This window comes from Sardina pilchardus, chromosome 9 (genome assembly GCF_963854185.1).
Source record: "Sardina pilchardus chromosome 9, fSarPil1.1, whole genome shotgun sequence".
Taxonomy (NCBI): Eukaryota; Metazoa; Chordata; class Actinopteri; order Clupeiformes; family Clupeidae; genus Sardina; species Sardina pilchardus.
Genome location: NC_085002.1, coordinates 34,593,569 through 34,607,905, shown reverse-complemented (window position 1 = coordinate 34,607,905; position 14,337 = coordinate 34,593,569). Strand labels below are relative to the sequence as shown.

Here is a 14,337-nt window from a genome sequence, read left to right as displayed (position 1 = left end):
TAACAAGCAAATTTATCTTGATAAGACTCCTTAAAATAAGTCAATAAGTAAATATTTGGTCAACCTTGCCCTCCTCTTCAGGAAGCATGCCTATGTGCTTCACATGCACTGGTGTCCCCCATGCAGCCACCAGCTGTACTTCTCCCATCCCCTGGTGCCCTACACATTAGTGCATTACTCAACTCCGGGGTCCCCCACAAAGGGGTCAACCCCTAGGTGTCCCTCATATGGCTCAACCATGGAGGTATTATAAGAACTGGAGAGAGGGACTAAGTCCCGCCCCCATTAATTTCAATGGCCCATGCTAGGCTAGCTACTTCAGCCAAAAAAGTTTGAAATTGGCCGCAGCCATCTTTTAGAAAATGGCGTTCCATGGGTGTTCATTTCCGTCACCAGCTAGAATGAGCCAATTAGGTTCCACGTTACAACGAGATAACGTAAGGTACATCGTTGATGAAGATTGGAGAGTGAGAGAAGGTGTTGGTGAACGCGCTCCTATCGTTACAGGTGCAAATGTATTTAATTATTTGAGTTGGGATGGTGGTGGAGAAGTTTGCCCCTTGTCTCGAAATCCTATAATGTGATATTCATATGTCATGATAAAATAAACATGGCGAGTCAATATTGAGCAATAATTCACTTAGCATACACATAAATATGATCCCCACAGTAAATGCTTTGAACTGACTGTAGCCTAGGATGTTATGTTCGCAATAGGCTGTCTACCCGACGAAAATGACTCTTAATAAGTAGACATAAATAAAGAATACATAAAGAAACGTGTGGATACCTGATATGCTATTTGTGCTGCACCCAGTGTGAATTTGCAGCTTAAACCTATATTTGTAGACAGACGAAATGAAGCCAACGCATATTATAGGCTTACCGGTAGAAGCGCGCATCCATGTGTTGTGTTTCGAGCAGCATGCATTTTAAGTCTGCTGTCACTGTTGGAAACTTTTGCCGTTATGTAGGTTATGTGACCCCACAACGCTGCGTTGTTATGAACTACAGGTAGGAACTGCAGCTGAGCGTTTTAAAATAGTCCTCATAGCCTACACGACAGTGAGTAGGTTAATAATTGGGTTTAGAGAATTGCTTCGCATTTCCTAAAATATCTTATAATACCTTGCCAACTCATACATAGGCTAATGCAAATAATAGTAACCTATAAGAACAACATTGGCTTTTTTTATTCACAAAGCCTGGTATAATGATACAGTCTAATCCACAGGCATTAAGTCAAGTATCGGTAACTTAATTCAAGTCGTCAGTCATTTTATTTATGTCTTCTGGAATGCGTAATCAACATGGACGCGCGACGAAGCTCGTGCCCAACTCGAAACTCGTGCATGAGCTGTGACAGCTCGTGCATGAGCTGTCTCGTGCATGAGCTGGTGCCGGATATGTTGCAACCTTGGAACGCCATTTTTTCAAAGATATCGGCGGCCAAATGACATGCTAACTGGCTGAAGTTAACCCTCCAAATCCTGACCCCCTGGGCTCAACCATTTGGCACGCCTTCGATGGCCTCACAGTAAACCTTCCCACTTCTGACACCATTATGTAGTGAAGGGAAAGAGCTGTGACCTAACCCAGCCTGGAACCTGGGTCTTCAGGGTCTCACACCTACACCTGCAGCTTGAGTGCAACGCTAAAGAGCCATTTAGCATGACACAGAGCGGTAGATAAAACAGAGTGGCGACACTCCTGTAGACCTCCATAGGAAAAAATGGCAGCATGGCTATTTCCTCGTTATGGGACTTTTATGGAACTATTACAGCCAATCTCTTGGCCAGTAGTCAATGAGTTAATTGATTACACCTTCCAGCATCCAGAAGTACATCCCACCCTCCTGCGATTCAGCCATTCAGCAGAGTTTTTTTTGGAAATGTTGATCGTGTGGCGGCAACATCAAAGCATGTCGCAACTCTCTCAATTCCTATGGCTCTGGCATGGCAGTCAGAGCATATACTCAGCCATAGTGATGGCACTCCGTCACTGAGTCACAGTTTCATGAGTTGTATTTCTATATTAAAGTATTTAATATCCTTGTCTGGGGGTAAGGAACATGAACAAAAGGTTTGAGACAAAACATCTCTATGCATGGAAACTCATCTTAAGGCCTATTCGGACGGGATTAGTTTTATGGGGTGACATCAGGTAAAGTAATAATTACCAGGTAATGTAGTCCCGTCCGGACGCGCCATGTGTCGGTAAACATAACGGAGTATGTCGGTGAAATTTACAGACACTTTTACCTTCCGTAAAACGGTCCGGAGAAATTACCTTAGGTAATATTAATCCCATGCAAACGCGACCCTCTGTAAAGATGTCTGTAATATTTCGTCACATCCTGATTTGAAAACAATTCCACCATAGTCTGAATGAAAACACAACATGCTGTGCAGCTCCTAATAGGACGTTAGCTAGTTTGCCTAATAGCTTGATATTGTTAACAATTTCAAACTACTTATAGCATATCATAAAGCTAACGTTTGCTAGTTTATCCAACTTGTGTAGTCTTTCAAATCTGAAAATGCCGCACGTAGGCTACCTGATGCAAAGTGTCACGTGCACGGCGACGAAGATGTGACGGCAGAACGTAAATGTTACTCGTCAAGTAAAAATGACAGAGATGTCTAGTCCCGTCCGAATTGGACATTTATATTACAGAGGTCATATGATAAACATGCATTACTCTACGTCCCCCCATAAAACTAATCCCGTCCGAATAGGCCTTTAGTTTTTCAAAGGTACAAAATCATAAGTAAAATCCCTTTGGTACGCTGGCGACTACGCCACTCCGTTCAGCACTGTCTGTCTTTTGTAAAGTGCTTTTGGTTGCACTCAGTGCACGTTAAATGCGCTATATAAATAAATTACCTTACCTTTGTGGCCCTAAAACAGCTTGCATACATCTCTACACCCTCACCCTCTACCCCATCGCTGATGTTGGGAACTAATTGTTATGAAGCTCCCATATGTAAACTTTGTTTCATGCAATGCTGCAGGATGGCAAGTTCTAATATTGGAGAAAGGTTATGTCAAAGTTGATGAATCAGCATGTTCATTTATTTGCTTTCTACTGCTTTGCACAACCTTAGAAACTCAATAGTAGGATAATAGACTAATCTGACAACGTTATCTAGCAGCTAACAATATTATTCTAATATAAGATAGCAAGTATTAGCTAGAAGCTAAGACTGTCTCTATAACTTTTTCAATAGCAATGGAACAAAATAATAGCCATTAGGTCATTTCTAAGCTACATCCTTGCATATTGTTTTACTTAACTCTATATGCATAGGTTTACATGAGTTGGCACATACGTATAAACCTTCAGTACAAAGTCCTTCTCCTCCTTCATCTCTGAGATGGTTTGTAGTACATCACTCATGGCCAGCACAGCACATCCATATGGTCGCCTATACTGTACATGAGGTGGGCCCTTCTTTGAGTCATTCAGGAGCATCCGGCCTGCATGTACACACACACACACACACACACACACATACACACACACACACATATATATATACTGTAGACACATCTCAAATGCATATCTTCAAATTACATCAAATACCATAAAAGTTTCTATAAAATGTCACTGCATTGCATGTAGACATATTAGGCATATAGTTTATGGTGGTGTTTCAATTTCTGAACATTGCATGGGACATTAGCAATGTAGCACCACATTAGCCAGTGGTTGAAAAAGGAACAGAGAAGACTCTTTTCACATAGATCTCTGTTTCTCGAGGTCACCGAGTACTGTCGGTACAGAAAAAAGCTAGAGCAGCCAGGCAGCTAGTGTCACATTCTGGGGGCCTTTTTTAAAATCATGGCTGGAGTTTTCCTTTACAATACAACATACTAAACTAGATGTACCGCATAGCGGTACATAATATGACACAATATTAGTTCTGCACATTCTCTCCACAAAAATAAATGGTCATTGTCAACTTTCCTGTATCTCCTATTTGTGCAATTTATATGCATATATTATCTCCTACTCTTGCAGCTCATGTGTATATAAATGAGTGTGTGCATGTGTGAGTTGCTTTTGTGTAAAGAGTGTGTGTGTGTGTGTGTGTGTGTGTGTGTCTGTGTGTGTGGATGTGTGTGCGTGCATGTGTGTGAGTTTGTGTCTGAGTGTGTGTGTGTGTGTGTGTGTGAGTGTGACCGTATCATTCTTAACCCTCCAGCAACCCTTCGCTCAATAGCACCATCTGCAGGCCGATGGGTGTGCAGTCACTAAATGTACACATTAAATTAATAATTTATTTTTTAAAGCTCCCCATGGATTAAATTCCACAAATCTTAGCATACTCCCAGAGGACGTCAGATTAATCACACACATGAAATTTGGTGCAGTTTATAACATTTGAATATAGGGGTGATTAAAGCAATATAATATTGCATTTATAATAATATCAGATAATAGTTTATGTAACAGATTAGTCTCTCAGTAAGGTAACATATACAGTGTAACGTTTTTGACCCCAGTAGGGTCGAAACGTTGCATTCTTTCATTAAACCGGGAGCAATTTATCAGTGTTGCGAACATTACATTCCTTCCATAGTTACTCTCTATTTGTCCTGCACCTGCAAGGTGGGATGTGCACACAGCTACTCTTCTTAAACATATACAGTGTGTAATTTTAATCATACAATTTAAAGTTCACAGTGACTGTCTATTATGTGTAGCTGCTAAAAACATAATACAGTTAGAGTTTGCAATCGAATCCTATTGTGTCGGAAATAAATCTGCTTTAATTGAAAGACTACTGACATTTGTTCAATGTTTCTTAAATATAACAATGAGCGCGATCACACACACTCACACACACACACACACTAAAGTTTTGGGTTACTTTGAAATTACCATTATTAGCCTATTAGCCTGTTTGATGTTCATTGAGCTCAATGCAAAACAAACAGGCTAATAGGCTAACTGGAAAAAACACCCTGCCAATCTCTAGCTATGGTGAAGGGTATGTGATGATTTGATTTGATTTGATCTTTATTGTCTCTGTGCAGAGAAATTTGTCTTGGGCTTTACAGGGCATTGGCAGCACATATGAACATCCAACAGGTAAATCTCCCATATATCCCCTAGGGATGGGCATTCGATTAAGTTTTCTTAGTCGATCGTCGGGAGAATTACAAAACAAAAATTGAAAATTGAAAATACAAAACTTAAACGTGTTTGTTGCGTAGTGTGAGTCTTGAAGCAATGAAATCAATTTCACTGTGTGCGGCAACAATTAAACATTTTACCAGGAAGGGGCAATATTTGACACCATTCGCAGTTTAATGCCAGTTTCCGGTTTTTTTTTAGATTATTTTTTGGGCTTTTTATGCCTTTATTTGGACAGGACAGTAGAGAGAACGACAGGAAGTGAGTGGGAGAGAGAGTCGGGGTGGGATCTGGAAAGGACCACGGGGCGGGAATCGAACCCTGTTATTGCACACCTGCCCCATCAACATATTGCACATTCCTCTAGATATTGCACATCCCCCTAATAAATAGTTAAATACCCCCCAGCACATACAGTCATGGTTGAAATTGTTGGCACCCCATGCTAAAGTTGCTCATTGAGTTCAATGAGCATCAAACAGGCTAATAGGCTAACTGAAGAAAACTGAACAAAACACCATGCCTATCTCTAGGTATGGTGAAGGGTGTGTGATGATGTGGGTCAATTTTAGTTCTAAAGACCAAGGGAACTTTATCAGGATGCATAGTATCCTGGATCCATGAAATACGTGGCCTTTAAAAATAAAAAACTGCCTGCCCCTATGTTAACCCTGTTAAATTCCCATAGGGTTACATAGGGGTGCCAATATTTTTGACCTCTGTATTTTGGGAAGAACATTTATTTATTTATGATACATTATTCATTCACAAAGAAAATTGGTGTCCTTAAAGTTTGGATTTTTCCTAATTTTATTACTTAAGCCATTAAAATCAATTTCCAAAAGATGATTTGATATTCCTCTTTTTAGTCAACTTTAGCATGGGTGCCAACAATTTCAACCATGACTGTATAAACATCCAACACATAGCACATCCAACACACACCTCCTATATATCCCCACACAGCCCTCCCCCCCCCCCCACACACACACCCAAATATCCCCACACAGATTCCCCCCCCCACCCACACACACACACTTCCTTCCCACACCCAACCTCCTGTTGGTTTGTTATTGCACACCTACCCCATCAACATATTGCACATTCCCCTAGATATTGCACTTCCCGCTAATAAATACCCCCCACAAGCCCATTGCACATTTTGCCCAATTAACCTATTGCACATTCCTACTAAATATTACACATCCTGTTAAAATAAATAAATAAGTACCCCACACAAGCTAGCATTCAGACACTAGCTGGCAGCAGCATTCTGATATCAAACTATTTTGTTAACAAATCCAAACACTAAAAAATGACACTATTAGGCTTAAAATGATCGGAAATACTTACAGATTATGAAGCCGTAAACCCTGAGCTTGTTAGTAGTACTATGCCGTATCAGTTCGCTCCGTATCTTAGATTTGTCCACAATCATTCACGTTCCTAACGTCATCACCCATAATGCACAGCAACTAAAATACTAAATAATACTTAATTTTCCATGAGTATATACATTTGCATACTTGTATGTTTCTACCAGTTTGAATATTACTTTCCTATCATGACAAGTAAACAATTGTATAAGGAAGATTTTGACACCGTGGCAGTGACAACCAATGATTTGTCAAGTATAAATACCTAACGTAGCATATAAAGTTTAGTATAAAGTCCACACTCACTGGGCATGACGCCATTCTAAAGCTTGCGTGTTTCGTCCATGTCTGTGTTCTTTGTAATGTTATATAGTCTAAGGACGTTGAAGTGTGGCCCAGCATAATTCTAGCTCTTCAACATTGAAATCAATGGTTGAAACTTTGTTTTAGCTTTGACACATGGGTTGGCTCTAAAATAATTTTTTTCACATGACCTGTGTAAATGGTAGATATTTCACAGCGCTTCGCGTAAAATCTGTATCTTAATTATTTGTTGTCAAAAGTTACATGCACACACTTTCACAGGCACACACAGCCCAAGCCAGCTCAGCCCAGGCAGCTGGCAGATCTGCTAGCTGCAAGCAATCAAGCCAGCAGCTAACGAGCAAGCCAGCAGTTAAGGAGCCTGTGATGTCACAATACCTGAACGTTCCGCCATTAATTTCAATGGGTCCGAAAACCGGAGAAAAACGGGAATACCGCAAAAACGACAACCAGCAGCCATCCAATATGACCAAGCAAGCTACATTCGATCGGGCCTGAATTTTTAGTGTTGGAACTGCCTTCGATAGCTCAAACGCTCTAGGAGAAGAGGCGTCTTAAAAAAAATGGGACGGGAATAAATAAGTATAAAACTTAAGAAGAACAATAGATGGGCTTGCTCTTGCAGAGAGCAAGCTCACTAAAAAGACACTATAAATATATCGAGCTAAGACTTTTGAAGTTTGAACCTTGAAAACAACAGTGCTGGCTCCATATAAGTAAAAAGAACATTTAAAAATGGTTTGTAGTTTTACTACAAATTGGAAAAAAGTCAGACTAAATGGGTAACTTAGGGCCCTTTTCCACCGACAGAGAACCGGCTCCGTTCCCGTTCGCGAACCAACATTTGAACCGTTCGTCGTGTTTCCACCAAACAAAAGCCGGTTCGGAAGTCGAACCAAAAAATACTTGTTTTTTCTTGCGAACCGGAGTGGGCGTGTCATGTGCCATTCAGTCATAGATATATATATTGACTAGATGTCGCCTTGACTGCTGCAGTTCATAGGAAGGAATGCGTCAATAGAGACGCCATCGTACAGCAGGGTTCTACTCCACTTAAATGCATTGGCGTCAATACAGGCAAAGATCTATCGAACATTAAATCACCATAAATCGTCAAAATCTCAAGCGATTTCGTAGTGTTTTGGTTTGTTTCAACTGACAAACGTGTATTTACGTCGAGTCCAGAGAAAAACTAAGCTTTTTAAAATGACGAAGATAAACTTACCCGTCTAGCCCCATTCACTCCCATTCATGCTGCGCTAGCTCACCATGCTAGCTCACGACCGCTGTTAAACGAACTCTGAGTGAACTCAACCAGGTTTGATACGGGCTCTGGTTGAGGCTGCTGCTTGTCTCGTTGACTCAGGTTGTAATCTCACCAGAAGTTGCTGTTGTTAGATGGTAAGTTGTTTGAACATTTACTTCTGTGCTTTAACACGGTCTGATACTAGGCCAATCATTACTTTTCATGTGGCGATGCGTTTGGCGAATGATGTAGTTTACTAATTCACAAATGGAAAAGCCACTATAACGGTGATTTTCTGACGTTTCAACTGAGAAACGGAGTTTGACATCATTGTGAGAAGTCGCCGAATTTGTCGCTAGTCAATAGATAAGAGTTTAATCACTCGGGATGCCCAAAAGTAGCTAAATATGTAACACTGGACAACACGGGTGAACTAGTTTAGAGCTTCAGAATCCCCGCTCCAAGATGGCGCCGGTGTTGACGTATGCTTAGAAGCTGAAGGCGACATCTAGTCAATATATATATCTATGCCATTCAGTGGGGAAAAGGCTAAAAGCACGAGTTTTCCGTCCATATCAACTGTTGCCATGAGTAAACAAAAACGACTAAATTAGCATTACACTGCAGACGTTGACTAGCATTTTAAACAGCTAGTTTCTGCCGTTTTTTATGGGAGAACTGGTCATATCACTCTCCCGTTAATGCATCTCATTAACTTTTGCTTTTGCATGCACCACCCATTGTTGATGACGCATCCTTGGTTCAGTTCAGAACTGTGTAAATGCGGGCTGGTTCACTAGATAGCACCACGGTTCAAAGAATTCTGAACGGCACCAGTTCAACACCAGGTTCGTTTTTGGTGGAGAAACGCCTTTAGTGAGTGTCACTTTCAAATGCAAATTAACTCTTTGAATGCCGTACTGTTTTTAGAAGCTATGTCCCAGAGTGTCGGCAAGCTAGATCATTTTTGACTATTTTTGTAGAGCCACAGCGTATTCTATGTTATAGTTATGGACACATACTATGGCTCATTTGAAAGGTGAGACTCTGAGCTCTCAGTGGGTGAAAACCGTTTATTTCTACGTGTCTCCATTCCTGAGAAATCCCAAGCTAAACAGTGGCTGGTTTTCATCAAAATCCCTGTTTGTCTTCTAGAAACGGAGATATAAGGCGCTTTAAGAAAGACATACATTTCTGCAATGTTCACAGACTTTTTAAGGAAGGGGCTTTTTTTGTTGTTGTGCTGTCTGAATTCATATGTCCCTATATCTGCCACCGGAACCTTTCCTGCTATGTGAATGCAATCGTGGACAAATCTGCACTTGTCAGGGATGATCAAAGGAAGTGTTAGCCTACGTGTATTTAAAGAGACCCTATGCAACTTTTTCATAGTCATAAAATCGCTTAGAAATCATTGTTTTGCTTGACTGACCAGTTTTATCGAAAACAGTAATATTTCCTCCCGCCCCCAGTGTCCCTATCCGCTATTGCAACCTTGCAGTTTGTTCAGGAGACGATCCTTCCCTGTTTACATCTGGAAGGCTGAGACGCATAAAGAACAAGAAGAACCACGCTTGCAATTTATATATTTATATATAGCCTATATATGTATAAATATACACGCTAAAGCTGTCGGGGAAGCTCTGCAGAGAAATATACAAGCATAAAACGAGCGAAAATGAAAAACAAAACCGAAACTTAAGATGAAATTGCCAATCCTGCATAGTTTCTCTTTAAAGCACCCTATGTCAATGAACAGTTCGATCTCTCTAACACGCTGCAGGTAATGCAGCAAGGCTCGCTCTTCCATAGCCTAGGGCTAGGCTACACCCGGGGTGATTCTCAAACTCTCTCCTCGATCCTCTGTCCCACTGATCTATAACAAACACTGGATAGGCTATCGCATTGTTGAGACTGCCACCTTGTGACGAACCCACAAAATTACGAAATGACCTTGTATTGACTTGACGTGCCTGATTTGACACAATTCATGCGGCAATATCAATCAAATGCCACGTTGTGATATAATGTCCAGATAAAATGTCCGGATTGTGAGATTTCATGAGTTTTCGATCGTCATCTACTTCAGTTCTCTTCATGATAGACTTCCAAAAATCACACATAAGGTGAGTTAGAGTGTCTAGTTTCGTCATTTAAAAACAAAGCTAAAAACGCAATATTGCGTTTTTGGCACTCTACGCATGGGAGCTAAAAACGCAATATTACGTTGTTGGCACTCAATGAGTTAATGATTTCTAGCGGTTATGCTAAACATGCTTACTATGTTAGCAATGCTAATTATGTTAATGAGGTATTATGTTAAAGGTTGGGTACGGAATTAGCAAAACGGACGGCAGAGTTTGAACATATACAACCTCAAGTCCCGCCCTCCATGCACGAGCGACAATTCAAATGCGCAGCGCGAGAGCGAGCCAGGCTAAATGAAATGCCATCCTGGCGTCTACAGCACTATGAGCTCTAGTCTCCATACAATCACTCACATCAACTTCCCCAATTACATTCTTTAGGCTATTCACCTCCAAAGGGTTGTAGTACATATGGTTCAGTAGCCATAGGTGTGTATATTTGAACAGAATCTGGTTTGTTCTTACCAGGGCGATTATCTCCTGAAATATCCGAGTTTAGTGCTGCCCCGTTGGTTCGCCTATTCCACCGTAGCTCCAAGCTGTTAAGTTTCGATTTCATGTTTACAGCACTCTTCGTGTCATGGTAAAATGTAATTTTTGCTACATAGCTTATTTATTGCGTGGGTGATTGAGTTTCCGTAGGTATCCGCTGCCTTAGTTTGTATAGAAATGAAGTGACACAACAAGAGGGGAACATGGACGTGCAGCAGCAGGCAGTTGGTTTCGTTTCAGCACTGACTCACGGTCACCAGCTTTCGAAAGGGTCGCGCGCGGTGGGGAGGGGGAGTAGGAAGAGGAGTAAGACGTTAGATTGACGATCGAGCTGTGAAATGATGGTATGGGGTGAGGAATTCTATTGGCTGGAGTTTTTCGAGCCCTGCCCGTTCCGCAGATGATTGACGTGTTTAATTTCCATTTCAGTGCTTCCAACTTAGTGGCTATAAGTGGGTTAGGAATAGGATTTCAAGTGATTTTGCAAAAATGGCCAAAAAAGCTCATTCCATACCCTACCTTTAATTAGGTTGATTTGCTAACTTAGCTAATGATTTCTAGCAGTAATGCTAACTCTGCTAACAATGTCAAATATGCTAGCAATGCTAACCAGGTTGATTAGCTAACTTAGCTAATAATTTCTAGCAGTTATGTTAAAAATGCTAACCATGCTAACTAGCTAACTTGCTAGTGAGGACTTCTATTTTGAAACATTTGTTGATAGGGTTTTCATGGCTGCCACTATCAGGAATAAAGAAGTTACTGTGGTAAAATCATGTTGGTTGCTATGGAAACGGTCATAAACGCTTAATTTGAATGGTTGCTATGTTGGTTGCTAGGTACATGGAGGTCTCATGTAGATGACTGGAGGCATAGTTGATAACTGACAGTTGGAATGGTTGAACAGATATGGTTACTAAGGTGTAGGTAGGGTAAACATGGTGGTTGCATAGTTTAAAGAGAGTTGATAGTGTGAAGGTAGACCGATTAAAGCTTAAACATTCCAGTTCTAACTAATGATTTCGAACAGGTATGTTAAAATGTTAACTATGCTAACAATGATAACCAGGTTTATTGGTTTACTTAGCTAATGATTTCTAATAGTTATAGTAAAAATGCTAACAATGCTAACTATGTCAACAATGCTAACCGGGTTGATCAGCTAACTTAGTTGATGATTTCTAGCAGTTATGCTAAAAATGCTAACAATGCTAACTTTGCTAACCAGGTTGATTAGCTAACTTAGTTGATGATTTCTAGCAGTTATGTTAAAATGCTAGCTATGCTAACAATGCTAACTATAATAACAATGCTAACCAGGTTGATTAGCTAACTTAGCTGATGATTTCTAGCAGTTTTGTTAAAAATGTTAATTATGCTAACAATGCTAACCATGCTAACTTGCTAATGAGGACTTTTATTTTGAAACATTTTTTGCTAGGGTATTCATGGTGGCCACTATCAGGAATAAAGAAGTTACAGTAGTATAATCATGTTGGTTGCTATGTTGGTTGCTAGGTACATGGAGGTTTCATGTAGTTGACTGGAGTTGATGATAACTGACAGTTGGAATGGTTGAACAGTTAAATAGTTGAGTAGTTATAATGGTTAAACTAGAAAACGTAATTTCGAGGAAATAACCAGTGCATGCAAAAGCAAGACATAAGATAAAATGTGAAACAAACTTAAATTTACAAACAGTTGTGGACAGAGGAAGGTGAGGGAAGGGGGGGGGGGGGGCAGTGTGTTGTATGTATGTGGCTTATGGACAAACCGTTGTGTTTCGGTTAATGTTGTAATGTCTGAATTGAAGTTGGTCAATAAAGCTTGACGGCTGGATCAGGATCGGCGATTGAATGATGATTTATTGTTGGTACAATACAGATGGTACGGGTTGAGAATGCTCCTTTCTTTCCCGCACATCGGGACTCCCGAAGCATCGGGACTTTGTAATTAACTGCAACCGCAAGGGGGCAACATAAGACCGCCCTAATAAAATGAAGGTTCGGCTCATACCGGAAAACACGGAAAAACCCGAAGACACCGCGCTGGTGACAAGAGGAGAAAAGAGACATCACGCTCGGCATGTCAGATTGCAGTTTCAGAGTTTTCGAATGTTTTACAGCCTACCTCACAGCTGGCTCTCTCACTCGACGTAGCCTATAACTCAGTCAGTCCAGCAGAGATGCCAGAGCAACGTTTTGGTCAATGGAGAGGGAGAGAAATGCTCCGCATATCCGTCTCATTTAGGCTAATCCGTCTCATTTAATCATTAAAATGAAGGTGATGATTGGCGAAATTATAATCAAACGACGTTTCAATAAACCATTGTTGAAATGAATGAAAATGGTTTTAGAAGCCTTCAATTCAACCTGAAAGACTCGATAGGCAACCTTAGATTAATTCATTAATTCAATACGGTTACAAGACCGCATTTCCGCGAATAGGCTATTATTGTCAAGGCGAAGACGAAAAGATGGACAAGATAGACATTTAGGCTACATTTATGATAGGAATACTTAGAAATGTGTAGGCCTATAGCAGGGCTATTCAACTTCAGTACCAAGAGGGCCGAATGGAAAAATCACTGGGTTCTCGGGGGCCGCATAAAATAAGACGCCGCAAAATAATTGTATCCAACAATATTTGATAAAGTCAGAGCAAAATTCAGTTCAATTGAATTTTATACAGTGGCAATATCAGTAGCCTATGTCAACAAACACTGGAATAGAAACTAAGAACATAGCCTACTATCCATATCCATTAAAAAAAGATAGGCTGCCACACAAACTACACTATTTGAAAACATCCAGGCTACCCATATTTCATACCTGATGTCTGTAGCTGCCTTATCATGCATCAGTGGGGACAATTGCACAGTGTTGATTTACATTAACTAGCCTACTTCAAGATCATTAGGCTCATAGGTGCTTCAAACACACACAGCCTACAGCGCCAATCTCTCAAATAAAATTAGCATTGAATTTAAAGGAAAAGTAATGCCAGCTCTGCCTCTGTTTATCTATTTCACGATTTCTTACCGCCAAAGATTCTAAACGTCGAGCCTGCACAAATCACAAACAATAACATTCCCACGAGTGGAGTGAATATGGCTGTGTCTAAAGAAACGTCTAATTGACAATGAGAATCGTTCATTTTACCCTCTGCAACAAGTAGGCTACGAGACTTTCATGTTTATTGTGCAACGAATCCATCGCTGTAAGGAAGGAATATAAAGTCAAGAGGCAATTCTCTACAAACCACAGCTCCTTCTCCACTAACTTTCCCGAGGGCTCGGAGGAACGGAGAGGTGTGATTGTAACATTGTTGATTTGCGCACACTCGAGGTTTAGAATCTTTGGCGGTAAGAAATCGTAATTTAATTAACATTTAATGATAACATGTAGCCTAAAACTAGTTACACATTTGGAAATTTCAGTTGGTGTAGTGATGTGCTGTGTTCTCTGAGTGAAGATAACTGGAAGACAGCGGGCCGACAGTGCGCTATTCGCCAATCATAAGATCTATGCTCACGCATCAAAGCGAGTTCATTCTCATGACAAGACACGCGGGCCACAGGAAATTTTAACCGGGCCGCATCTGGCCCGC

At 40.7% G+C, this 14,337-nt stretch overlaps 1 protein-coding gene across 1 annotated transcript in view; it reads right to left on the bottom strand.

The window, feature by feature from the left end:
- Positions 1–14,337, bottom strand: part of dock3 (dedicator of cytokinesis 3) — a 597,933-nt gene that overhangs the window by 480,535 nt on the left and 103,061 nt on the right. The window contains exon 12 of the mRNA XM_062544851.1: positions 3,333–3,480. Within this exon, the coding sequence (XP_062400835.1) occupies positions 3,333–3,480 (148 nt within the window). The remainder of the gene's footprint in view (positions 1–3,332; positions 3,481–14,337) is intronic.